The sequence below is a fragment of the Parasteatoda tepidariorum genome, chromosome 7 (assembly GCF_982258835.1).
Source record: "Parasteatoda tepidariorum strain Cologne lab strain chromosome 7, Ptep-v5.0, whole genome shotgun sequence".
In the NCBI taxonomy this organism is placed as follows: domain Eukaryota; kingdom Metazoa; phylum Arthropoda; class Arachnida; order Araneae; family Theridiidae; genus Parasteatoda; species Parasteatoda tepidariorum.
Window position 1 is genome coordinate 60,957,284 of NC_141761.1, and position 27,063 is coordinate 60,984,346.

Sequence of the window (27,063 nt, forward strand, 5' to 3'; positions counted from 1 at the left end):
TTATCCAAGATAACGTATTTTCAGGTCCTATGCCGAAAAAAGTTATTATTGGTTGTGTAGATAATGAAGCTTTTCATGGAACATTTTCGAAATCTCCCTATGATTTTAAACACTTTGATTTAAATTTTATTGGAGTGTATGTAGATGGACAACCTGTACCTCATAATCCATTGGAACTAGATTTTGCAAAAAATCAATACATTCGTGCCTATCAAACTCTATTTGTGGGTACGGAACGAATGGGCCAAGATAAAGGAATATTTATTTCGAGAGAAGAATACGTGAAAGGAAATACTTTGTTCGGATTTGATCTCTCCCCCGATTTATGTTCTGGAGAGCATTTAAATCTAATCAAACACAGCAACTTACGATTAGAACTAAAATTCAGCAAATCATTAGAGCAGACTGTGTGTGTAATCATTTTTGCCGAATTTGAAAATTTAATAGAAATTAACAAGTCAAGAAATATTTTGTACGATTTCGGAAATTAAAGAATGGATGGATTACAATTATTTCACATTTTATCTCGAGAGAAGATAACATCGCCTTACTTTCAAGGAGTATATTCAAGAGATAAGATTCCTAATCTACAAGAAAATACATGTGCTATCATGAATGCAGATGACTCATCCCGACCAGGATCTCACTGGCTTGCATTATTCGTGAATGATAAAAAGGAATTAGAATTTTATGACTCGTATGGAAGACCTCCCGAATTTTATAATATGAATACCTCTTCCTATTCAAATGTACAATGGAATTCCAAAGTTTTTCAATCACCTACGTCCAATGTATGCGGACAATATTGTATTTACTTTTTATTCAAGCGATGTCAAGATTATTCTATGTATTATATTTTAAATCGATTGTATATCAATGATTTTCTGATGTTTCAATTTGTAAAGAAACGATATGGTTTAAGATTTGTTTTTAAAAAATAAAAAGAAATTAAACTAAATAATTTGTGTCTTTCTTGTTTCTATTATGAAAATTTATACAACATTTCTAGAAAATTTTATATTTCGGAATTTTATTTAAATGAGAAAACTTTAACGAAGTTTTTATTTTTAAAATGTTTCTGCACAATTTTTCTTTATAAATTTAATTTTATAATTTTTTTTTACATAATTTATTTTCGGAAATTTTCTTTTTAAAATTTTTCTACTTAAGAAAAATTATTTTTGCAAATTTTATTTTTAAAATTTTTTCACTCTAGAATAAAAATATTTTGTAAAGTTTATTTTAAAACAATTTTTTTTTATTGGCGAAAAATTATTTTTCTACGCAAGAAAAAACTTTTTCGTTTCTTTTCCAAATTTTTTAATGCATTAGAGAAAAAAAAATTTCTAACACTTTTTTTTTCTTCCAAACATTTATTACTTTAAAAAAAAAAAAACATTTATTATTTTTAACTTTGTCCGTAAATTTTAGTAAGTTAAAATATTTACACCTGAAAGAAAAAAGTATCAATAAAGACGAAAATTTGAATACATAAAATAGCATTTATTTCAAAGTTTTAACCATGCATTTCTGCGAGCATACATTACACGTTTTTTTACAATTTTATTTTCTTTATACAATTTTTTATTTACATCCAAATGTTTTGGTAATTTAACATCACTCAAAGCACTTAAAAATACATGTCTTCCTTCTGGGGCTGATTTCCGATTTCTTAAAAAGTCATTGAGGAGATTTACAATGTTACTTCCAGGAACAGTTACATCTTTATAAATGATTTCACCTTTATTATTCCAAAGGAGAGATTTTTGATCTTTCAAAAACTTTAACATTTCTGTTGCTTTATCCTGCCATCGAGCTGGAACTACACTAAGGATTCTTTCTCCCAGATCTTCTATTTCATTTTTTATTTGTATGGGTTCTTCTTTCGCTGGTTCTGTTGTTGGAATTTCTGTTTGACGTGACTCAAATTCTTTTATATTAGGCTTCTGAATTGAAAAATGTGTATATTTTTGCAACACTTGTAAATACAAAGTCACTTTTTCTTCATCTGATAACTTTTTATTCTGAAGAATTTTTTTCATTAGTTGATCCAGTTCGGATAGATGTTCTGCTACTTGTATTCTATCTTCCGGAACTAGCACAAATTTCTTACTATACTCCATGAATTAAAGAACTAATGACAGAAATAGCTGCAGGCAGTAAAATGGATAGGAATCCCTCTCCTTTTTGAATAAGAATTTTTTTCTTCTTGTATAATGGTGTTTTCTTGTTCACAAGTTTTCTTAAACTTTCTTTGTGAGGAGATAAACGACTTTTTTGAGTTTTTGTAAGTGGTATATTACCACAAAGAGCATTCAAAACACACTCGCACAGGGTTTTAATCTCACGCTTTGAACACTTTTTTATAAGTGATTTGCAATGTTTAGATTTCGAGATCAGTTTTATGAGCTCTAAAGTTCGTACATCACACGCAGACATCTCGCTTTCAAATGATTTCTTTTCTCAGATGTGGAAGCTTTTTATAACTCTTCTTTGAGAAAACGAGCAAATGCTTTTGCTTTGACGACGGCACAATGTTTAAAGTCAGGTGAATGTGCGGGGCAGGAAGAAAAGGATGGCATTAAATCATCTATTTTAGGGCAGCCAAGATCTTCTAAATCATAGCACACTCTTCCAGATAGAAATTCCAAAAACTTTTTTTTCTCGAGTCCTTTCACATAAATGTGTGAAAACATATCAAACAAAAATGTTAGAATGGTACGAAGTTTGGCGTAAGGCTCCAGTCCTTGATTCCAGTCGATTCGATGAATATTTCTTGTTATCCAATTGTATTGCATTTTCTTACGGGCTGATAGTTCTTCGAAAGGGTACGGTGGTTTGAAGGTGCATAATCCCGAGATAGAACTACCTTCTACGGCTTGAAATGCGAGTTCTTTGATGATGTAGCTTCCTGATGGGAGTGGAAAACCTTCAAAGTCAATTACCACGGCAGACATCTTATTGGCTAAGAATTCGTAGTCAAAATGAAGTTATCGAGGTTGGTACACATAATAAGTATCTCCAGGAAACATACCAGTACGCATGCGTAAGGATTCTTCGGTATCACACTTTAAATCAATGAGTAAATAACCATAAGGTTTTGATGTGGCATCTGCATAACATTCTTGAAAAAATTTAACTTTTCGAGGGTACAATTGACATCCTAAATGTGTAATTTGCGATTGATCTCTTCGATTCTTGAATAATACAAGATAATGGGCATTTAGAGATATTTCTCTCATTTCCTTTCCTTTATGAAAAATGTTCTGGACCACAAAGATGATACTCAAAGATTTATGATGAGAAAACTTTGTAAATAGTTTTGTTAATTGAGGATCATTTCCCAATTCACTCATGAGATCATCAATCACAATTAATGCATTTGAATATTGATTCAAATCAGATGGAAGTCCTTCATGAAAAATAACATTAGGCATCTCATCGTACAGTTTTTGATAAACACCATAACACCACACTATAGATTTTGGGAAAGGCTGCAACATTTTGTTTTCGATCACTTTCTTGATGAAATAGCTTTTGCCACTACCAGTTGGACCTGCCAGGACGGCTGTAAAGGGATGCTTCAATTTCAAAAGATCCATGATGAATGAAATAATATAATTTTTTCACTTCTATTTATAGTCCTGTCAGTCATAGTTTATAACACTATTTCCTTGAATAGTTCAATCACTCTTCATTGCAAAGCATAGATGTGCCATTAAAATCTACATTCAATCTTTCTTAAAACTTTTAAGTCCATTCGTTTATGCCAATTTTTCTTCATTTTCCATTTTTTTTTTCTTCCTATGCAGATTTTTTTTTCTTCTTATTTACTAAGTTTCCTCTTCCAAGGAATAGTGTCCGAATGGGAGGGTGCTGATCCTGTCCTCTAAAATATAACGTTTCTGATCATAAGGTGATAAAGCTAACTTGTTTACTGTTATTGATGCAATATTATGGTCCTTGGAGCGAATTGTGTTCATGGTAGTATGGAGTTGTTGATGTTCAAAGAGACATTTCTTATAGTCCACAAACTCAATTTTTTTATCTATAGTAGCCTTTTTAACTCCTTTCAACTTTTTAGTAACATTTTCATTTATTTTAAAAGCATACATTTTAGATCTTAATCCGATGAAGTCTGTCATAATATGTCCTTTATTTTCGTCTTTCATAACCCCTAAAATCTTTTTATTTACTAAAGGAAGACCGTAAATATTATCTGCTGCATAATCACTCGTATCATAACTATTTATATCCTCTTTCATATCTGCATATACATCTTCAGTGGTGATGTTATAAATGAAACTGTCAGTGTCTGTGTACAACAATTTAATTTGATCTCCATATTTGGGCTTCATTTTGATGTAATGAAACTTATACATAAGTATTTTTGAAATATCCAGTATGGCCATTCCAATGCTAATGGGCTTATTAAAAATCATTTCAGTCCGTCCCATGTGTATGGCAATAAGGCGTTCTGTAAGAATGGTCCGGTCTTGAAAATTACATCGAGAAATTAGTTTTTCTGCCTTTTTTTCAGAGCTGCAGAGCTTGACATCTACACGTTTTCGTATATTTTCCATCGTTTTGCCGAATACGGCATTGTTCATCAATTTAAAAAACGATTTTTCAAATTCGTTTTTGGCAGCTTTCCGAAGGTTAGTGTTCAAATCAATATATTCTTTTAACCACGGAGACTGCGTGAATTGAAGAACCCTGTGAATCTTTTTCAAAATAAGGCCTTGTTGGATATATAATTTTAAATTGCGATAATGAAGGACATATTTTTCTTTATTATAAAGTGTTGTCAGCAGTCTTTTATCCTTGCAACCAGGTGGTATCCTAGTTTCCGGTGCAAGAGGAAGGTCAGAATGTTTATCATGAATATGATTAGGGTACTGTAAGTCAGCCTCTACGATGAAACCAACTGGACCATCATCAGGAGCAGATAAAATATCCATAGTTGGATCCACCCATTTGAAATCCTGAAGAGGTAAGGGTTGGGACATTGCCCAACCATATAAGTTATTTGCATCGAGGTAGAGTAAGTAATTAGAGGGATATGATGAATCATACGTTTTCATATATTTGTTATTTGCAACTCCATATCGATGCGAACATTGGGATATCCCTCCACGGATTCCGTTTTCTATAAAAAGATGCATGTCATAGTCAGTAAGAAGCTCAATAGAAATGTTAGTTTTCTTAAGCATAGCATCAAAGGAGAGCCCTGGAGCCGTAAAGTACCAAGCAGGATCTAAATTATAATGGTCCATACATACTCCTCTGAAATTTTCAAATATGTCCGCGAGAAGTAAAACATCAGTCTTCACATAGAGGTCTGAATATTCTCCCAAAGAAGACATTTTAAAAGCCTTCCAAACGCTTTGAGCATGCTCATAGTCCGCCAGAGTAATGTTGGCCTCGTTCAGGCGATTGTAGAACGCTTCCCGGGGAGGTAGGGTGGTTTCTTCAAACTTGTCTGGGTGGTTGATGTAATCATATGGGTATACCCCTTTACGGAGTAACAGAGGTACTTGTGAGGACGAGAAAAATTTATAAATATGATGAAACTGATCAAGAGATAAGTTTTTTGCCAGCTGGTCCAAACTGCTTGCCATGAAACGAAATGAGTCGATGAACCGAAGGTAGATTTTTCCTGATACACATTCAGAGAAAGAAATAAATTTTTCAGTATTTTCTGGAATCACGGTAATATTTTCTTCATCTTTTCCTAGTTCCTTGATAAAAAGATGACTGTCATAGCCGGATAAGTTGTGAAAAATGACGGGAATGAAATTTGGTAGTCTAGCTTGTAAATTGCATGTATTACAACTTATTCCACGTAATTTCTGCGTTAGATGACAGTGGTCCTTAACCTATAACAATAAAAACTATTTTTAATATACATACTAATTTTAATCCATAACATTAAATTTTACATTTTTCATAATCTTAAGAAATACGTGATTTATTTCCTCGTTTTGATTGATTAGTAAAGTGTTATTTCTTGCAGCTATCAATTAAAAAGAAGCTGATTTAAGTTCCTGAGATATTCTGAAAATTTCTTTCACAAAGATCAGTTTTTACAGTTAGTTTTAATAATTTGAAAACTCGTACTATTTTCTTTTTTAATCATCACATGAATATGAAGAATTCTTAGGAGAAAAAAAAAATCGTTAGAAAGGTAAATTGCGGACACTGATTTTTGAGTACCAATAATACAAAATTATCGTTTGTAATAAATGAGATAATTCAACTCTGAGATTTAAAATTTATAGTCTAAAAGTAATAAATACAATAACTTACCTTATAATTCTCCGTAGTAAATTCTTTTCCACACAAGTAACAATTGGATGCTGAATCAAAATGCTGGAGTTGTTCCATGGTTAATGGTAGCATTGGCTTTGGATTCTTGTACAAATTTTGAATTTCTTCAGCTTCACCTCGTATTTTTTCCATGAAAATTTTCGCTGCATCACTACCACGGTAAACAAAAGGCGGTTTGTAAAGTCCATCCATATAACAAACATAATAACAGAAACTAATGGGCTCGTGTTTCTGGTACATTTCTGTGTATGATACATCTGGATTGGGTTCACAAGAGTCAATAGGTTTTGTCAAACATTCAAAGTCCGCATAAATAACGAAAGGTACCAACTGAGTATGTTTGACGTTTTTGAAGCTAAGCCATTTATCCGTAGGCATTTTAACTCGTACAGCTTCATGTTGATTACAACTTAGTTTATGCCGCTGAAGAATTTCATCTGTCGTAAAAAATTGTAAGCACCTTCGGCAAATAAGATGTTTTCCCTTGTACTTTGAGTATTGTCTAGAGAGCAGCCGAGACAAGTGCTTGATCCAGGCATAATGAGAGGATGAAGCATTGGTGAGGTACATTAGGTCAATGTGACGAGACTTCTCTTCTTTCGTGATGACCAGAGGATACACATTATTATTTTCTGTCAATCCGTACACGTTGATGGAAAGTCCATTTAGCTTCTCGAATTTAGGTACATCTTTTAATTTCACAGGAAACTCTATTCCTGTAAAGTCCAGAGTAGAGGTATAAGGCTCATATTTCTGACATCGCGAAGCATGTAGACAACGATCTGGTATGGGGTAGAGAGCAGAGAGTACTGCCCACATAAAGCATCGGTTGTCGGTGTTATGCACGTTGATGATAGCGTGCTTTTGCTTTATTACTGGTGGTAAATCAATGTAAGAAGAACCGCGAAGTGGATTGTACTTATTTAACCATACCTCTAAATTGATGATTTCCTCAAGGGCCCATCCAGATTCTTTCCCTTCAAAATCATCAGCTTCTGCCAGAATTTTTTCCACCTTTGCACTATAGACTTCATTTAGATCGGCGGAAGATGTAATGACTGCATTTTTTGTTTTGAAATTTTTCACTTCGCTGATAATACCATTTTGAGTTACTTTTTGGTAACGACACAAAAATTTTAGATTCACTTTCAGTTCATAGTTAACGAGGTGAGAAGATACTATTCTTACAAAATCTTCTCGCTTGAGTTCTAGAAATGTCCGCATGTCTTTAATGCGGTCATTATTGGGAAGACGAATATTTTTCACTCTCCCATTAAAGGCAGATGTGGAAGGATCGGGATCTGGAGAAGTAGCATGGGACGTTGATGAATGAGCAGGAACCCTATTGGAAACAATATTCTGATTTGCAGTAAGAATATCTAGACGAGGCTGCTTGGAAGTAGTGAACGTGGAAACAACAGCTCTCCGTTTATGCACACTGAGATGACATTTTAGTTTATCCGTTCTGGCGAAGGTCTTTGAGCAGTCCGGGCATTGGAGGGGTTTATCCCCATGTATGAAACGTTGATGTCGCAGCATATTTCGTCGTGTGGTAAAGCTTTTCGTACATTCAGGGCATGGAACTTTACCCTCATCCGCTTGATCTTGTCTCAACATGTTATCCAAATCTTTACCGGTAAGGTGTCCAAAATCACACATAGCAAGCACTTCATCGTTCACAGGCAAAGAAGCACTAAATTCTTGACTCATCTTAAAACTTGATAAATTTACAAGTAATAATAAAAAAAAAACTACTAACGAAACTTTTAAATAAAAAGTTAAACTAAAAACTTCTCCGTAACAACTAGCAAAACTTTTAAATAAAAAGTTAAACAACTAACAAAACTTTAACAACGATGACAAATAAAAAATTAACAAAATATCTAACGTAATAATAAAGAGAGAACAAACTAAGTTTAGAAAAGCGCCCTGAGAGAGGTAATCCTACAATCAGAATAAGGTCTCTGGGCAAACGCATCTGATTTTAAACTGTAGTCGACTACCCAGAATGCATTGCGAACGGCTATGTAATGCTTGTTCTGATTGGTTAAAAATGATATCATTATTTTAGTTCTGTAAAATTTATTCTGATAGGCAGAAAATGACGGCATGATTTTCTGACTCCACCCCCCATGGAACATTCTAGAATGATCTAATGAAACAAGACCGAACAAGAAGTGAGCGAAGCATTTCAATATACTTCATCTTTCTAGACCACACAGAAGTGATGCATGCCTTATCTTGAAGACGCGTACTTCATATTCATGTTGAATCCTGGTTGTATGACGTCACGCATTCCTGTTTTGATTGAATCGAAGAAATGACATCACCCTACGGAAACATGTCTTATCTTGCTTTCAAGTTTTATCTTACAGACTGATTATTACCTGATTCATGTTCAATCCTGATAGTATGACATCGGGTTTCATTTTATGTCATTTTTCAAATATCACTCGTATTAGAAAAAAAATATTAACTCAGAAAACAGTAATTAAAAAATAAAGATTAAAAACAATAATTAAAAAAAATTAATTAAAAAAAATTAATTAAAAAATAAAGATTAAAAAAAAATAATTACAAAAATAAACACCATCAACTATAGTAGCTGTCACATTTGATGGATCACCCCAACCCCCTTCAAGAGTGCACTCACGGGATCCCCGAAAATCCCCCGGATCCCGCATTCGACCACGCCCCCTACATGGATCCCCCCAACCCCCTTCAAGAGTACATCCGCGGGACCCCCGGACCCCTGGCGCAGAAGCCCTAAAACCCTACTACTGCTAGCTCATTTGTTGTATATGAAACTATCGTATAAAACCCAATTAATCAATCGGTCTTTTCGGTATTATAACACTCAACCACATTGAGACAACCAACATTTTTATCCAAAATAGTCTTGTTTTCCTTTCATAAAAAATACAAAAATTTCCTTTCAATGTGCATTTTTCTTAGCTAGATAGCCGTAAGTTAGTTCTTAGCCAGATAATAAGTTAATAAAATCAACGCACTGCAGATGATTTTATCTTTTACTGAAGATATCTTCAGCGATGTTAGCTTGAATATTGCACTTATTAAAAAGGAGTTTATTGCACGTTCTTATATATTTAATTATTTTTTATTCGCCATGTCGCATAAACGCAATGATCAACGTGAGCGCGTTAGCATCTGCTAACTACGTCACCAATTTAGTATTTCTTAAGTGCGAGTATAATAAAGCAACGTGTTTATTTTTTATACAATTATGCAGGTTTATAGAAATGCGTTCTAAGAGAGATCAAAAATATATATTATGTACTGAAAAAGAAAAGTAGATAGGAAATGGTTTTACTTTGTTCAAGTGAAGCGTAAAATACTGTCATACTATTATTGACACTAATGGTGCTTAGTAAATTTGGGTAATGGCAATTATTGCAAATTTAATTGATGCCAAATATACTGATGTAGACAAATCTAGTAAATCCATTAAAACAGCATTAATAATGTGCAGTTTTAACTCAAGTAAAGTGGTAAGAGGTGTCATACGGGCCTTCGAAAAGGATAAATTCCAGAAAAAATCCTTGCTTATTTGAGCGAAATTTAGACCATCATGAGTCGGCTTCAAGCTGTTGCAAACTAAATGCTGTTATTCGTTATTTCCACGGAATGAACGATTAAAAACGTGTTTTGCTTAATTAAATCACGTAAAATTCTTGGAAAAAGACAAAAATAATAATAAATAAACTGCTGTTTGTAGAAAATGCAACACCATGAAAGAATCATCAGAATCAAATGAAATTTAATGCAGAAACGACTTGTACTGATACAAATAAATGATGAAATTTTCAAAACAAAAGAAACAAATTAAGCGTCCGAAATCAGTATTTGGTGCAGCCACCACGCGCTGCAATAAGTGCTGCTATACGACGTGGCATGGAGTCAAACAGATGTTGAATATCTGCTTGAGGAAGAGAATTCCATATCGCTTGTATGCGCAACCAAAGTTCGTCTTTGGAAACTGCAGGACGCGGATCACGAGTGAGACGCCGATCAACCATATCCCACACATGCTCAATAGGCGACATATCCGGCGAATAAGCAGGCCAAGGAAGAAGTTGCATGCGTTGTGCTGAACAGAAGTCTCTAACAGTCCGCGCAACATGTGGGCGTGCATTATCCTGCTGAAAGATAGCTCCAGGGATGTCTTGAAGGAAAGGAACGACTTCGGGCTGTAGCACTTCACGGACGTATCTGTTGCTATTGAGATTACCCTCAATTCGTATCAAATTGGATCGTCCATGATACGAAATCGCACCCCAGACCATAACTCCGGGTGTTCGACCACTATGTCGTTCAATAATACACTCAGGAAGGCAGCGTTGACCGGCATAACGTCTAACACGAACACGGCCATCATGGGTCCACAAATTGAAGCGTGATTCATCTGAAAAGACAACTTGGTGCCAATCAGCTCGCCAGTCTCTGTGCTCAAGAGCCCACTGCCGACGCAGCCGTCGATGATCCGCCGTGAGGGGAATCCTGTATAATGGCACCCTTGCACGCAATCCACGGCGCAGCAGACGACGACGAATTGACGAAGCCGACAATTGTACACCTGTAGCAGTAGACCAATGTGCTGCCAGCTGCCTGGAGGAAGCTGTGCGATCATTCACCGCCATGCGGAGCAGGTGTCGATCATCGCGCTCTGACGTCACCTTCTGTCGTCCAGTGCCTGTTTTTCGAGTTGTTCGGTGCTCGTCGGTCCACTGCTTCCAAACTCGCATCACTGTGGAACTGTTCCGCTGCATACGAGCTGCTATTGCGCGATAGGAAAATCCTCCTTCTCGAAGGCCGATTATCCTCCCTCGTTCAAACTCCGTAAGTTGCTTGAATTTCTTATTCTTCCGTCGTGGAGGCATACTCAGGTCTCACTAAACGTTTGCCACTAACAAATAATCATAGACTATTTTCAACGTCCCGCTACAGCACTTTACTTATACGTTTTCAGCATCAATTCAGAGGGCGCTGCGCGCGCCACGCACGCGCGATGGCTCTGAAACTTTATTAATTTGCATAATATCCTATAATTGACATTTGCTGCGAATTTCATTTGATTCTGATGATTCCTTCATGGTGTTGCATTTTCTACAAACAGCAGTTTAAAAAAGAATTGGAATTATTTTAGCTTTAATAATCTGGTTGGTGCCATACGTCTAGTTTCGTACACGATTCCATAGTGTTGTTCAGTACAGGTTTACTGATAGTTAATTTCTCACGTCATATGGAGAACAGGTATGCAGCTAGTGTATTATAAATATAAATAAACTGTATTATATAATAAATTATTAAAGTAAAATAAAAATGTTAAAAAACGCGTTAAAAGTAGGACAAAAAACTCAACGCCACCAAAAATAAGAAAATAATTGTTAGAATGATTTAATTACTTATGTCTGATGAAAAATTAATTAATTAGTGATAATCGAAAGCGTTTCGTAAAAGTGTTTGCGTCAATCTTTATATCTAGCATGAGTTTGAGGCATTGATTGACCTGTATCGCAGTGAGTGTATGATCTAATTGTTAAATGTTTCATTTTACGCAATGATTAAGATGGATTAAGAATAAAAGATTAAGTTTTCCAAAAGGGAACTCGAATTAAAAATTAGCTTCTTCAAGTTTATTAAAATAAATAAGAGGCTACATCTCTCCTATTTCTCTTTTCAATCTTCATGATTGCTTCACCTTCTTTTTTTTTAACTATTAAAAATAGCTTCATTAAAAAATAATGTAACGGTATAAAAAAGATTCCAATTTTTTTATATCGTTAACACAAATTAAATCTCAGAGATGTTTCCAAATTTTTGTTGAGATAAAATTGAAACCTGATAATTATGCATAACTACCTTCGTACTTTCACCAGCATTTTTTAAATCTTTATTTGACTTTTAGTTTTTACAAAATTTCTTTAAATATTCTTCGTCAAAGAGATTATTTAGCATTAGCGTGAAAAGTTAACTTAAAATATTGCCTTAGAATTGTAATTTTTCTTGTATTCCCTATTTAAATTGTATTAACTAACGAAGCGCATTTCACATGCAATTTAATTAAAAAGCTAATGTAATTTATTGAGTAATGAGTTAATACCGCATGATTGATTCATAACTTAACAAACAAAAAACCCTTCAGTTTTATGCATTTTATTCTGAATAATAATCGAAATCAAAAAGTAATAAAGAGAAAAAGTAATATTAAGAAATGATAATAATTAAAAATTACTGGTTAATATTATTAAATAAGGGATAATGAATTAATTTAAAGTTAAAACCTGTTATTACTTTTACTATTTTAAGGTTAATGACATTCTTAAAAATCGCCATATTTCTTAACGATTGAATCATACGCTTTTTCTCTTTGAGATGAATGCACGCAATAGTAAAATATATCATTATCTTTTCATGATATATAAAAAATATCTGCAAAAACGCTCATATTAATGTTTCTACATTGTATTGCTGCTTCAATTCTTTTATCACAAAGTTTGTAATATTTCTTGAATGATTTACTCAGTAATGCAGTTGAGAAAAACATTTACTGATACTCTCTAAGCCATAAATCAGTTTCCATGCAGATTAGTATTTGGTGTATAAATATTTATTGGAACTGATTTTAGTTGGACTAAACATTTACCTTTTCTTCTGCGTCTGGAGAACTACCATAATGTCTTGAAGATACGCTTCAGATAAATAATGCGAGATCTCCCCGTTTGAGGATGTATGTTTTAGAAACGCAATATAATATTTTAGTTTGAAAACATATGCTTCACAAACGTAATGCAATATTTAAAATTTGAGAATATACGCTTTAGAAAAAACATCAAGGAATATTTTCGGCTATTTCATTTCGGTATGACTGAACATTTGCTTTCAATTTACGTCTGGAGAACTATCATAATAGACTCAATAACAAAAAAATCGACGCACCAAGAAGCAATCATCCGATTGCTTCTTGGTGCCAGATTACAGTGGTGCATGACTCAATCAGGCTGGTATGATGCCGACTGGGGACGTATAGTCTTTAGCGACGAATCCCGCTTCTAACTGTGTCCTGACGATCATCGAAGACGTGTTTGGAGACGCACAGGGCAGAGGGGGGATCCTGCCTTCACTATTGCACGCCACACCGGACCTCAACAAGGCATTATGGTCTGTGGGACTATTTCCTTTGACAGCCGGACCCCTTTGGTCGTCATTAGAGGTACACTTACTGCACAGCTGTGCGTCGACGACATCCTAAGACCTGCTTTGATACCATTCCTTTTGCAGCGCCCTGGGCTGGTTTTTCAGCAGAACAATGCCAGACCACATAAGGCACGTGTTGCTATGAGCTGTCTGCAAGCTTGTAAAACTCTTCCTTGGCCTGCCAGATCACCAGATCTCTCTCCCATTGAGCATGTCTGGGATATGATGGGAAGGCGATTGCATCTGGCACGGAATGTTGATGACCTCGTTCGATAATTGGATCGAATTTGGCAGGAAATACCGCAAGAGACCATCCTGGAGCTTTATCGGTCTATGCCACGCCGTGTGGCAGCTTGCATCCAGGCTAGAGGCGAGTCAACACCTTATTGAACTTGTTACTGTAACTCTGCAATAAATTATTCAATTGTTCTGAAATTTCAATCATTTACTATTTTGTGCATTGTCTTCCTATCCAACAATTTTCGTTTCAATCGAACAACTCCTTCTTGGTGCGTAAATTTTTTTGTTATAGAGTGTATCTTGAAGATACGCTTCAGAAAAATGGTACGAGATTTCTCGTTCGAGGATATACGCTTGAAGAATGTAATACATTGTTTAGTTTGAAAATATATGTTTCACAAACGCAATGCGATATTTAAAATGTGAGAGTATACGATTTAGAAAAAACATCATGGAATATTTTCGGTTATTAGATTTCGGTATGACTAAACATTTGCTTTCTATTTACACCTGGAGAACTATCATAATATCTTGAAGATACGCTTCAGAAAAATAGTACGAGACTTCTCGTTCGAGGATATGTAATACAATGTTTTAGTTTGAAAATATACGCTTCACGAACGCAATGCAATATTTATAATTTGAGAGTATAAGCTTCGGAAATATTTTGGAATTAATTAATATAATTGAATTAAATATTACAGAAATAAAATTTTTGGTTATTGAATGTACCCTACAGGACTTAAATTCAACTTGTCTCAAGATAAATCAAATATCAAAGATTTTCGAAAAAACTATTTTTACTTAAAAAATAAAAAAAAAATATTTTGTTAGATTTTTTTAAATTATTACTTTTTAAAAAAAATGGCAGTAAGCATGAATTAGATTTTATATGACAAACTGTCTAAAATACTTATTTTTTCCTATGTCATAGTTAATTAATTATTTTCTAACTAATAGCAAATTGCTTAAAAGTAAAACAAATATTATCCCCAATATGCATTGTATTAGATTTGCATTAAGTTCTTTATCTTTAAATCAATTTTGAACTTATACTTTTAAAAAGTATTTAATTGAAACTCAGTCTCAGAAAGTATTCTTGTTTAAGATAAGCTGATGTTTCAAATAAATATTTTTTGCTTCTAAAATTAATTAAAAGTTTCTTAATCTAGGGAATTGGAAAGGTAATATTTTAAAAATAAAAATCGATAATGTAGTGCAAAAGATGAATTTGGGATTTCAGAAAATCTTTATTTGAAAATGAATACATTTTTCCGTAATTTGATATTCAAATTGTGACACTTATTTCAAGCAAATGTGCCTTCGAAAGATTTCACATGCATTAATAAATGGATTTTAATTTACACTAACAAAGGAAACAAATTACTAATTGTTACAATTCTGTTATGATTTATGCTGAATGATTTCATTGATATTGATAAAATTTTTAAACATTTTGCTGATCCAAATTCATAAATTTAACAAACTTGTTTTAAAATTATGTTTATAATTTAAATTCAACTAAGTATAAAAGTCTTTGCTATTGATAGCTAAGAAGTTTTTTTTGCATTGAATTTATATTGGAAACATGGTCTATGAGGTCTAAACTAAAGATAAAAGTAAGTTGAATTTAGAATATTACATCATAGTATAAAATTGTTTTGTCACAAATAAATTAGCATATCCCATTTCTTAATTTCGTGCTATAAAATTATAATACATAAACACGCAGTCATTAGGAAAAAAAGTTATTCCGGTTATTTTATACCTTTCACATCATATAGTATGCATATTAAAAATAAAATTCACTTAATAAGCTTAGAAGTATGTTGCATTTAAAGTTTTAAGCATTAAAGTTTTGTTTTAGTTCTAAATAGTGTTTAAGCTGCGAGCAAGTAGGATTTTGACAAATTAACAGATCAATTTAAAAAGTTTTAAACTTATGTTTTATTCAAGTAAAAACTTAAAATTTGAGCTACAGAAAGAATACATTTACTTTGCAAAACACTCTTTTAGATATTCGCAACAAAACAATAAAAAAAATACAAAAAATGCTGGAGTGACAATTCTGTTAATTTGAAAGTTAACAAATGCATTTAAAGAACTTTAAACTCAGGTTTCTTACCAAGAAAAACTTAGAATTTACGATTCAAAAAGAATAAAATCATCAAATCTGCAAAGCACTCTTTTGGATGGATAGTCACTACGAAACAACGAAAAAATAAACGAGAGATTTAATTATCTTGAAATCCAAGTCAAAATTGTTTTCTCTAATGCATGTTGAAATGTTTTTATGGAAAAACAACACAATTATTTTCTTTTTAAATGTGGACGTTTTTCCATTTCATTCTCGATAGATAAAGCAAGAATATAATAGAATCAGTTGAAGCATATTCAGAAACTTATAAACTCCACGTCTTTACAGTAAATTAAATCTATAATTTCCTATAATGGAAAAACTATTCTAGAAGGAAATTTCTCAGGCAAATTGAGTTTTGTATAGCAAAAAAAAAAAAAAGTAATTAAAAACGATATTTCCATTTCATTGAATTGTAATTTATTCTATACATATAAGAGTCATCTATTGACATCTATTGACAATGATGCGATAAACATTGATGAAAAAATCAATTTACAAAACATCCCGTACTATTTAATAAGTAAAAAAATCCCAAGAAACTGAAACGGTAAGATATTACCTGATTGAAATCTTTATTAGCTTCAAAAATTTATAAATAGTAAATAACAGTAGACATGTTTTAAGGTCACAAAAACAGGTGCCCATTTCCAAGACTTGCCAGACATGTATAAAATGAAACAAGAGTGATTTGAATTATAAAACAAAGAATTGCCAATGAAAAGAAAAACCTTTATCGTGAGCAATTTTAGCTTTGTATTTCAAAAAAAAAAATTCTTTTTTCCAGCAATATTTCATTTTATATTTTGAATCACTTGTTTTTCTTTTCATTCACGTCTGAAAATCTCGGAAATGGACACCTGTTTTTGAGCGCTTGAACATCTCAACTGTTTTTTCCTATTTATATATTTTGGAACCGTACTATTTGCTATTATTACTATTATTACCGTATCTCAATCGCTGTCTTACGCCCTTATTGCAATGCTTTTGGATCTAAACTTTTAGATCTAAATTGGGATACTTTTGTCTAATAGATCTAAAATTCAAATATTTTAAGAAACAATTTTCGAAATCAATCTTTTGTAAACTTGATTGTAAAGATATTATATATAAATGAAACTACAATCAAAAGTAATTTTTGTGAATCTAAATCTTATCGAATTTTTAAATAAAATTTAAATTAATGGAATAAATTTTGTTAAATTATATAGAATTTTTGAAAAAATTCACACTTCGAGAAATTGTTTTAATCTGAAATATTAAAAGAAAAAATTCTATGTAGCTGTATCTCTCCAATAACTCTGGAACTGCTTGTTATATGACCCTTAAATTACGATGGAGAGTTACGTGAGATGTAGTTTTTGCAGTAAGTTATAAAAATGTTTTTAAAAGTTTAATTAGAGCCGTGTTGTATGAGATGTGTGTATAGGGAATTTTTCTTATGAGATTAGCTTCATACATTGTAGGATCTAAATTGCAGGGATTTTAATGTTGTAGAAATAAATGAGGAGAGTTTTCGTGACCAGTAGGAGTGAATTCAATAAGTTTGCAAATTTAGTTACCCGGCTGCCTTCTTTTAGCTGATTTTTACTAAAAAATCCTTTTACTGTTTTTCATATAAAATAAAACTTTCTAAAACCGTTTGAGTTTTGTTATCACGTCAAATGAAACAGAAGTTATGATGATTTAAAAAATCATTTTCTTTCTTATTACATTGAAAATTGCGTCTTTTTCATCTTTCTCCTAAAAATTACTTTTTTAGTTATTTCCCTTCCTTTTCGATGCAATATCTCAAAATATACTCGAAAGTTTGCATGAACTTTCTCTATATATGTGTTTAGAAAGTGAAATATGGACTAAATGATTAAACTATTATTTTATTTTTACAGCTATAAAAAGTAAGTAATTGCAATTTTTGGCCTTTTTTGATAAATAAGTTTCGATATTTGCTCTAAAATATCTAAATATTAATATCATGTCTAATGACTTGCAAATTCTTCAAGTTAAGTTTTTAAAATTATAAAGTAAAAATGATGAAAGAAATAATTATTTTCAACTAAGCTATGTGACTTTGATAAGAGGTTGATTTTTGGTCTTTTTTGACAGGAATATTTTCAAATTTTTTTTTGCCTTTTCGTATTTATATTATGTTTCCCTGTTAAATACACACATAAAAATAAGATAAAAAAATTTCTAAATTAAAAGTTTCAAAATTTTGACTCCGAAGATATTTAGATACCTTAAAAGCTGTGTAAAATTACGTGTGTCTTCTGTTTATCACACACGCTTTTGAAAAATGTTTCGATGTGCCTGCGATATCTCTGTCCTTAGTGAACACCTTTTGAATATCAACAAAAGCGCATCAAAAAGAATTAGAGTTGCGAAATGATGCACATTGTTAAGTTGTGCATCGTTAAAATATATTGGAATGTGAAATTTTTTTAACTATCGCGTGTTGATTGCAATCACGATTAATCGACAATAATTAGGTGATTCTCTTAGAACTACAGAACCATTCGTTCAAGATTATCGAAATTTTGCATCAATTTAATGCCATTTTAGCCGACTATTCTAATTTCTATTGTTTTTTGGTTATAAAATGCTAGAGTTTTGGAGAATTTCGAGATAGTTGATTTGATTAAAAAACATGATGCTAAGACGAAGCGTCCTAAATTTTATCTTAGAGTATTTTTTTCATATTTTCTTTCTAAACATAGTCTTTTATCTTTTCTTAGAACGATGCTTTAGATTTTTGGAAAAATAATTTACTCATATTTTTAATAAATTTAGACCCGCCATTTTTTAAGATACTCAAGAGTAATTTTACGTATACATTTGAAATTTGGATGAAAATATGGAAAAACTTTATTCACCTTATTTTTTATACGAAAATGGTGAAAAAATATTTATTATAGGGTGAAAAATATAAATATTAATGATTTATTTTGAATTTTAATTTAATAAAAATTCCCTGTAGTTCTGTGCAAAAACTGGTGGATAAATGGTTACTTTCCAATCATACTTATTGCTTTCTTTTTTTCTGATGCCTTTCTCCACGCATCTGCCCTGAAAATTCCATTGTTAAGAAGAATATTATGATAAAATAAATGAGTTACACTAAAGATATACTTTATTCTTACTCCGATATACTTACCTACGATACGATAAAGATATACTTACCTACTCCAATAGCTCAGTCTGAAATTAAATTTTATTTAAATATACCAAAAAAGCGATGTTGCAAATCTAAAAGCAAAAAATGCCAGTAATTTTCAAGGAAGTGTTAAAAATGTTTTTACAGAAAGTAAAAAATTTAAAATCAAAAATTTCATTTTCTTAAATAATTTATTAGTGATTTTTTTATCCCATACGTAGAATATGTACTTAGCTAGAGTTAAAATAAATTTACAGTTAAGGACAATTTTAATTAAATATAATTATTTAACTTTACGTTGATAACAATATAATATGAAATTCGAGAAAAAATGAATCAGACTATGCAACATTACGTACACATTTCCATAACATAACTATAAATTATTTAGTTACGAGAAGATTAGTTTTACAGTAACTGGAAAGACATGTGTTCTAAAACAATTTTCTGTCACTAATCAATAAATAAATAGAAAATGATATTTTGAAGACTTTTTTTCATTTTCGGAAATCACTTGAGTGTTTATTACCATCCCTTGGGGAAAGAGAAATTCGAGTTTTGCCACAAGCTCTTATCAACCGCATTAAAAATAAATGAACCATAACTTCGCATTATTGCTTTTGCTGCAGCTTTATAGCTTATTATGGCACTTCTGTGAAATACAAGCTAGTGGATTTTGGTGTATAAAATAAGCTTTTTATATTATAAATGTTTCTGATATAATGTCAAAAACTTTCAAAATTTTTTTCAGAAAAATATTTGTACATTTTGATTTTTCATCTCATATACAATAAAAAAAATAATTTCGAGTATTTTTTTATTCTTACATATAGCGTATTTTTATGTTCATTTAAAAATGAAATTAGAGAAAAATTCAGTACTGTTGTTTGTTGGAACTTTTTTGGGAAAAATGTTGTTTTTTAAACATCACAAGCTTATGAATACATAATACATACATTAAAAAAATAATTTCCTGAACGTTTATGATTATAGTTGTCTCACTAGATACAGAAGTTTCTAATTTGTTTCAAACTTTATAATTAATTTTATATTATCACACACCTCAGGTCTTACAAAAAAATGTGAAGTCTAATAAAAAAACTGAATTTTATGAAATCTAATAATTTTATGCCAATATCTACACGGATAACACTGATTAAAAATTTTTCGACAACAATTGCCGTAACATTTATATGACCACTGTTATATATGACGCTTTTAAACTTGTACATTTTGACATAAAATATATTAAACATGCTTTTTTAAAATGTATGCAGTTTTAGGAGCAAAGCTAATGCCAGAATTTAAATCCTTCCACACGAAATAGATCCGATCAAAAAATTGTTTCCTAGTATAATTTGTCAAATACCAGTGCTTATCAAAATCAGACATCGATATTATTTTGATTTCTTTCATAAACTTAAACTGTTTAGGACAGTAGTATAAAAAGCATAAAATATTGCAAAATGTATTTTTAGCAAAATAAAGCAATATTTTATAAAGATTCAATACTGTAAAAAAATTGATCAATAAAATATTCCGTAACTTTCAGATGTCAGACAGAATGCCAATACTTTTGCTGGTAAATAAAGAAAATGGGGAAAAAAGTATCTTCCTTTTAAAAGCACATAAACCGCTTGGACAAAAATACAATTTCGATGCATAAGACCTTCTTAAAAGACTTCTTATTGATTTCATCCTTACTTGATAAAACGATAGAATTTCGTGACGTAAATATGCCGTATTCTTTTAAATACGTTCTAAAGGGATGAAGCGAGCTCTTTGCGTGACAAGTTTGCATTTCAGCTCTTTAGAAAATTCTCTATAGACCAGATCCTATATAAAGGAAATATTAAATTTATTTATAAGCCTATAAATATTTTGATAGCTGATGGGCTACTCGTTTAACGTAAAGCGAAATTGAATGTATTTATTATTGAATTTAAAAATAACTAAAATCTTTTTTATTCCTTTCAAAAATACCTTAAGATTGAATCAGTATCTGTAAATAGTATTCAGTGTAAGTGAGAATAAATTATTCAGAGTTTTATTTATCATTCCTTATGAGGTAAGATTCAAACTGGTGATCATAAATACGAAAATCAGTTTCAAGATAAATTCTATGAATAAATTAAAAAAAAGAATTTCAAGTTAAATTCTGTAGAAAAAAGGAATTGAAAAAACACGAGATTGAGAATAAAGTTAAAAAAAAATTATTAATTACTGTTATTAAAATTATTACTGAAATAATTAAGAAGTTGTATAGTTATTTTAAATGATTAAAATAATTCGAAATGATTTAAAATGATTAGAAAATATAGAATGAATATAAAAGTAAAGTCTACTTCACTGTAAAAAATTTCGGATCAAATTACTGTATAAAACATACCGCCATAGCATCATTTGTAAAATCAATTTTTGACGTAAAATATTATATCGTAAATTTTATAGTATTTATTTAATTAGAATGATTCAGTGAGTTTTGGTTAATTATTACTGTAAAAATTACGGTATATCGGATTTTTTGTTCCATAATGGATTCAACGGTGAAATGGATTCAATGGTAAAAAGTTCTGTCACCCTGAGTGCCAGTACTTTTTAATGTAATTTAGTCCAAAATTTTTTATTGCGTAGACGCTTTCTTCATCAAATGTTTTTAATAGTTGTTAAGAAATTAAAAATTTAAAATTCTATTTTTTTTAAAGTTTGTATGCATCGTAATAGATAATTTTATGTTGTTTTTTGTACTTTGTATTTACCCACATTCAAAACCTAAATTTCATAATTTCATACTAATCAACTAGGTTGAATAATTTCTAGTTTTTTATATATATATATATATATATATATATATATATATATATATATATATATATATATATATATATATATATATATATATATATATATATATATAAATTAATTTATTCTCAAGGTTCTCTTAGAGAGTAAAAAATATTTTTTCAAAATTCCAATGGTTTTATTTAGCTACGAAAACCGAGGATGCCCTTAAATGTCACTTTTAAATCGACTTAAGTAGTGTTGGTAAAAGAAGAATAAACTGATCACACGTTGAAGGAAAGTTAAATAAATTTGGTTTGAAGACTACCCCCTAACCTTTCAAGATTTCAGTCTAACTGTACTTTAGGCCAGAATGTCCTAGTATCGCATGTGCTATAACGCTTACAATCTAGAGGAAGAAACTTACTTTAGAAATTCCATTTTACTGACTTTTGAAACGAGAAGTTCCGAAACTTATTCTACTGGAAGTGTCTATTGGGAAATGAAGATTTCTCTGGAAAACCTTCATTTATTTTTATCTTTCTTTTTTTGACAAATGCTTACACATCTGATTTTGGCATTTTGTCTCAGATTATTTTGCCGAAACGTGTTTGTGGAAGCCTAAGTTTCAATCATTCAATCTTCGTTCTTTTTCTACAACAAATATCATTATGATAACTGATTGCTAAATCGTATTTTTTAAATATATTGATAATTTAAAAATTTCAAGAACATTATTTTGTTGATATATAAAACTATATGGAAACTGTGTGAGTCAAGACATCATAATCTTATTAAATTAAATCAATAGGACATTTCTTGAATTAAATTTATATGTTAATTTAATATTTATTTTAAATTTTCTGTTTGTTTAATTGCCATTTACTTTATTTTAAGTAGAGATTTAAGAATCAGTGAATTTAGGGTCTTACCCTGATTTTGGAACGTCTATTTAATACGACGATATTTATGTTTTCGGTTGAACTGAGAGAAAATTCCCAATTTATTTTAAGTAGAGATTTAAGAATCCGTGAATTTAGGGTCTTACCCTGATTTTGGAACGTCTATTTAATACGACGATATTTATGTTTTCGGTTGAACTGAGAGAAAATTCCCAATTTATTTTAAGTAGAGATTTAAGAATCAGTGAATTTAGAGTCTTACCCTGATTTTGGAACGTCTATTTAATACGACGATATTTATGTTTTCGGTTGAACTGAGAGAAAATTCCCAATTTATTTTAAGTAGAGATTTAAGAATCCGTGAATTTAGGGTCTTACCCTGATTTTGGAACGTCTATTTAATACGACGATATTTATGTTTTCGGTTGAACTGAGAGAAAATTCCCAATTTATTTCAAGTAGAGATTTAAGAATCAGTGAATTTAGGGTCTTACCCTGATTTTGGAACGTCTATTTAATACGACGATATTTATGTTTTCGGTTGAACTGAGAGAAAATTCCCAATTTATTTTAAGTAGAGATTTAAGAATCAGTGAATTTAGGGTCTTACCCTGATTTTTCAAAGTCTATTTAATGCGACGATATTTATGTTTTCGGTTGAACTGAGAGAAAATTCCCAATTTATTTTAAGTAGAGATTTAAGAATCAGTGAATTTAGGGTCTTACCCTGATTTTGGAACGTCTATTTAATACGACGATATTTATGTTTTCGATCAAACTGAGAGAAAATTCCCAATTATGGAGTTGAAGATAAACTTTTACTAACCTGGTTTAATGTGGATGGATGATTGAGATTTCTTTTTTAATTAAGGAATAATTTAAAATATTTTAGCTTTCATTGGATTCTTACTCTTAATTTAAGACTATTGGGTTTTAACTTTTCATAGTTTGGGGTTTTGAAGGATAGTAAAAAAGGGATTTCTGGGGTGTGAAAGAGAAGCTGGAGGAGAGATGAAAGTTAAGTTGAAGAACTAGTAAGAGTAGTTAGAGTAGAAAAGGTGGTAAATGGGAGCGTATTTAACAAAAATTGAGAAAGTGATTGAAATAGAAATGGTAGTAGAATTAGCATGAAAGTAGTAAATAAGGAGAATTTTATAGAATGATCTTCAAAAATTAGTAATTAAGCATTTTCCAATTTAATTTCGTTTTATCTTTTATCTTTAAAAATTTTAATTCATTTTGTGTATACTTATGATATTAATGCTTTTTTTCCGATTGATTCTTTTAAGATTTAAAAGAAAGATTTGTTAGGTTAGGAATTTGGGAAGTCTACATTTGTGCATAGTCTTTTATTTTAACCATTATTCATGGTGGCTACGCAACGCTAAATTCATTACTGTAAAAAATGAGTTACCAACCTAATAATTGCACAGTATAGCCGTTTTTGGCTGTTATGCCAATAAACTTAAAATAACCAACCAACTTACTGAAAATGTACTTTCTGAAAATTATGTGATATAAAAATGTCACATGTAGTTTAAGTTGAAATGACCCTGCTTAGCATTAGAAGGTAAAATGGAAAAAAAACCAGGTGATAGAATAAAGCAAAAGAGCTATAAAAAACATAAATATTTACGTAATTCAAAAGACTAAGAAAAATCCAGGTGATAGAATGAAACAAAAAAAAAACCATAAAAAAACTTAAATATTTACGTAATTCAAATAACTTTGTACATGAAAATATATTTCGATTAAAAATATAAAAATGCATGCAATTAACAAACACACGTAATATACAAGATATGGTCTGTCGACATGCATTTAATTGAAATGACTTTTTCATTTCAAAACATAATAGTAATAGTATTTTTTTTTATCATTCCATAAGTTTGATATTTGAGAAAAATTTCTTCTTGTTCCCGCTTTAAAGTGTATGCAATTTGTTTGTTCTTCTGCACAAAATATTGATTAATTCAAAGAAGTTTAAATTAAGATGGCAACTAGATAAAATATTAAAAAAAGTGTTTTTTTAAAATGTTTTTGTAATTTCTATAATGTTTAATATATTAAGATTTATACAAGGATCATTTCATAATTTTCAGTTGAAAGTAATATGGATATTTGTTCTTGGAATAAACTAATGCATAGTATTAAAGTTTAGAAAGGATATATTTTATTCATGATAGATATTTTCTATTTCTATTTTTATACTTCTAATCATTCTTTGTCACTTTTCATAGTTTAAAATCATTCTTCCTTGACACCAAATGATTAACTATTTTGTACTAGTTAAAGTGAAAAAGATTTTTTTAACAAAAGTAGCAGATCATTTGTACAGTCGAAACTGAAAACGATAAAAGCATTGAAATTTTAAAATAAAAAGAACAGAAATGGTAGCGATCGTGCATATCTTATGAAAAATGTTCGCACGTGAAGATATATTTTTAAATTCAAAGTTAGTTTCTCCATAGGTATGCCCATAGGTATTTAAAAGAAGTCAGTAACTGATTATTTCTATCGTAAATTGTTAAAGAACTGCGCGAGTCTAATTCAAGCTTTGAAGAATATTTCCACAGTCGGGTTTGAAAACAATAGAAATGAGTTTCATAAAATGTGTTTATTTTATGTGCTTTATAAGAAATTTAGAATTTTTCTAAAAAAAGGAATTGTAATAGCATGTGCTTAAATTTAGTCCAACGAAAGACTATGTTATTGGTTTTCTAATATTTTGTTTCATTCAAGAACTGCAAAAAATTAATATTTTAAAAGTAAAACACGTGCAATCTAAACTACATAATTATGATTTTTTGTTCAAAAAAGACATTATATTTTCTCAAAAGCTTTGCAATTTTTAAATAACTGCTGCTTTTTATGTCTTACGATATATTTAAAATGGAAACGAGTGTAAAGATTTTGTATTAATATAAATATGTCTTTCATATTAAAATATTCTGAAAATGTATCTTGTAAAATGTGATTTTGAGAAACGCGAATGAAGTATTTCAAATATGAAATATTTTGAAATATGTAATATTTTGAATACGCATGAAATATTTTGAATTAGCTTTTATAATATTAATAAAAAAAGTTAAAGTTTTTTAAAAAATGAATATAAATAACAAATAGAATATAAAATAGATTAGAAAGGGCTTAGTTGATTTTTTTTATTTAAAATTCGGATAAATTTTTCCCGTGTTATTTTTATAATAATATATTAGTTTTGAATTTTCGGCTGCGTTCTTTCCACTCATTATTTTTGAGGATTTCTTTTCAAAAGGGTGTTTCTATACATGTAGTATGAAATCCGATAATAAAGAATATTGAATACTAAATGAATGTAGAAGCAATATAATTTACCTTTAAAATATAACAGATCTAAAATTCTCGCCGTAGTTTTAGAATAGATGAGTTTGAATTAAAATCCCTCTGAGAACTTACCTAAAAATAAAACAAGAATTGTGATTAAAATAACATAAATATAATTAATATAACAACTACCAATGCAATAATTTCATTTGGGAAACATTAAATAAGCTAATTCAAATCATGGTATTTAATGAACGATTATTTATTAAATCCATAAGCACGTTATCACGTTATCAATAAATCATACAGGGATGTCTGGATAGATATTACTATTAGTATTCTTCCTTAATCAATCAGACTTGATGTTTATTAATTTTGTAGACTAAATGCGCAGTTTTATAGACCTTAATTAACTAACAAAAAAAATTAAAAAATGCAATAATACGAACTTAAGTTATTAAACTAAGTGAGAAATATGAAGAAGAAACGACCCAAGTGAGCATTGGAATTCTACACCCGTATTTTTTAAAAGAAATAAAACCGTCAAGGGGAAGTATTGCAGTTTTATTCAGTCAAATATGTTTTTTTCAGTTTATTGAATCCAACAGAACTGAACTGGTTTTTAAAATAAATGCTATAAAGATATTTTGAAATTTGTGTCATTGAACCGTAGTGTTGCGTGAATGATTATATACTTTATAATCACCGTTGAACAGCCGACCCAAATTTGAGTTTACGACAACCAATGTTCAACTCCATAGCCTTGTATTTTTGAACCCAATCCAAAAGACAAGGAAACTCCTGGAGTAAACATTGGGAAGTTGCCTTTGTGTAAGGCTTTTTGAAGGAATTAAACTGCATTACATAAACTACATAGAGAAGAAAATGACGAAGAGCTACTACGGTTAGTCTGACGGCAAAGAGACTAACCCCTGATTCATCAACCATTGAGGGTATTTTATGTCAGTATTGTTGTCTGTGAGAGTTAGGTCTGGAAT

The 27,063-nt window shown here is 30.6% G+C and overlaps 2 protein-coding genes across 2 annotated transcripts in view; both read right to left on the bottom strand.

Moving 5' to 3' along the window:
* The window catches only part of LOC107437431 (uncharacterized), a 455,576-nt gene that overhangs the window by 294,806 nt on the left and 133,707 nt on the right, over positions 1-27,063 (bottom strand). The window lies entirely within an intron of this gene.
* LOC147807174 (uncharacterized) lies at positions 1,483-8,218 on the bottom strand. The gene is made up of 2 exons (XM_087167897.1): positions 6,310-8,218; positions 1,483-5,879 (listed from the first exon to the last, which is right to left on the bottom strand). The coding sequence occupies exons 1-2, from the start codon at positions 8,038-8,040 to the stop codon at positions 3,834-3,836; spliced, it is 3,777 nt and encodes a 1,258-aa protein (XP_087024023.1). The 5' UTR covers positions 8,041-8,218; the 3' UTR covers positions 1,483-3,833.

Coding starts and splice junctions, on each gene's coding strand:
- LOC147807174 (XM_087167897.1), bottom strand. CDS start 8,040: ATGAGTCAAGAATTTAGTGCTTCTTTGCCTGTGAACGATGAAGTGCTT. Junction 5,880..6,309: donor TTACTACGGAGAATTATAAG/GTAAGTTATTGT, acceptor TTATTGTTATAG/GTTAAGGACCACTGTCATCT.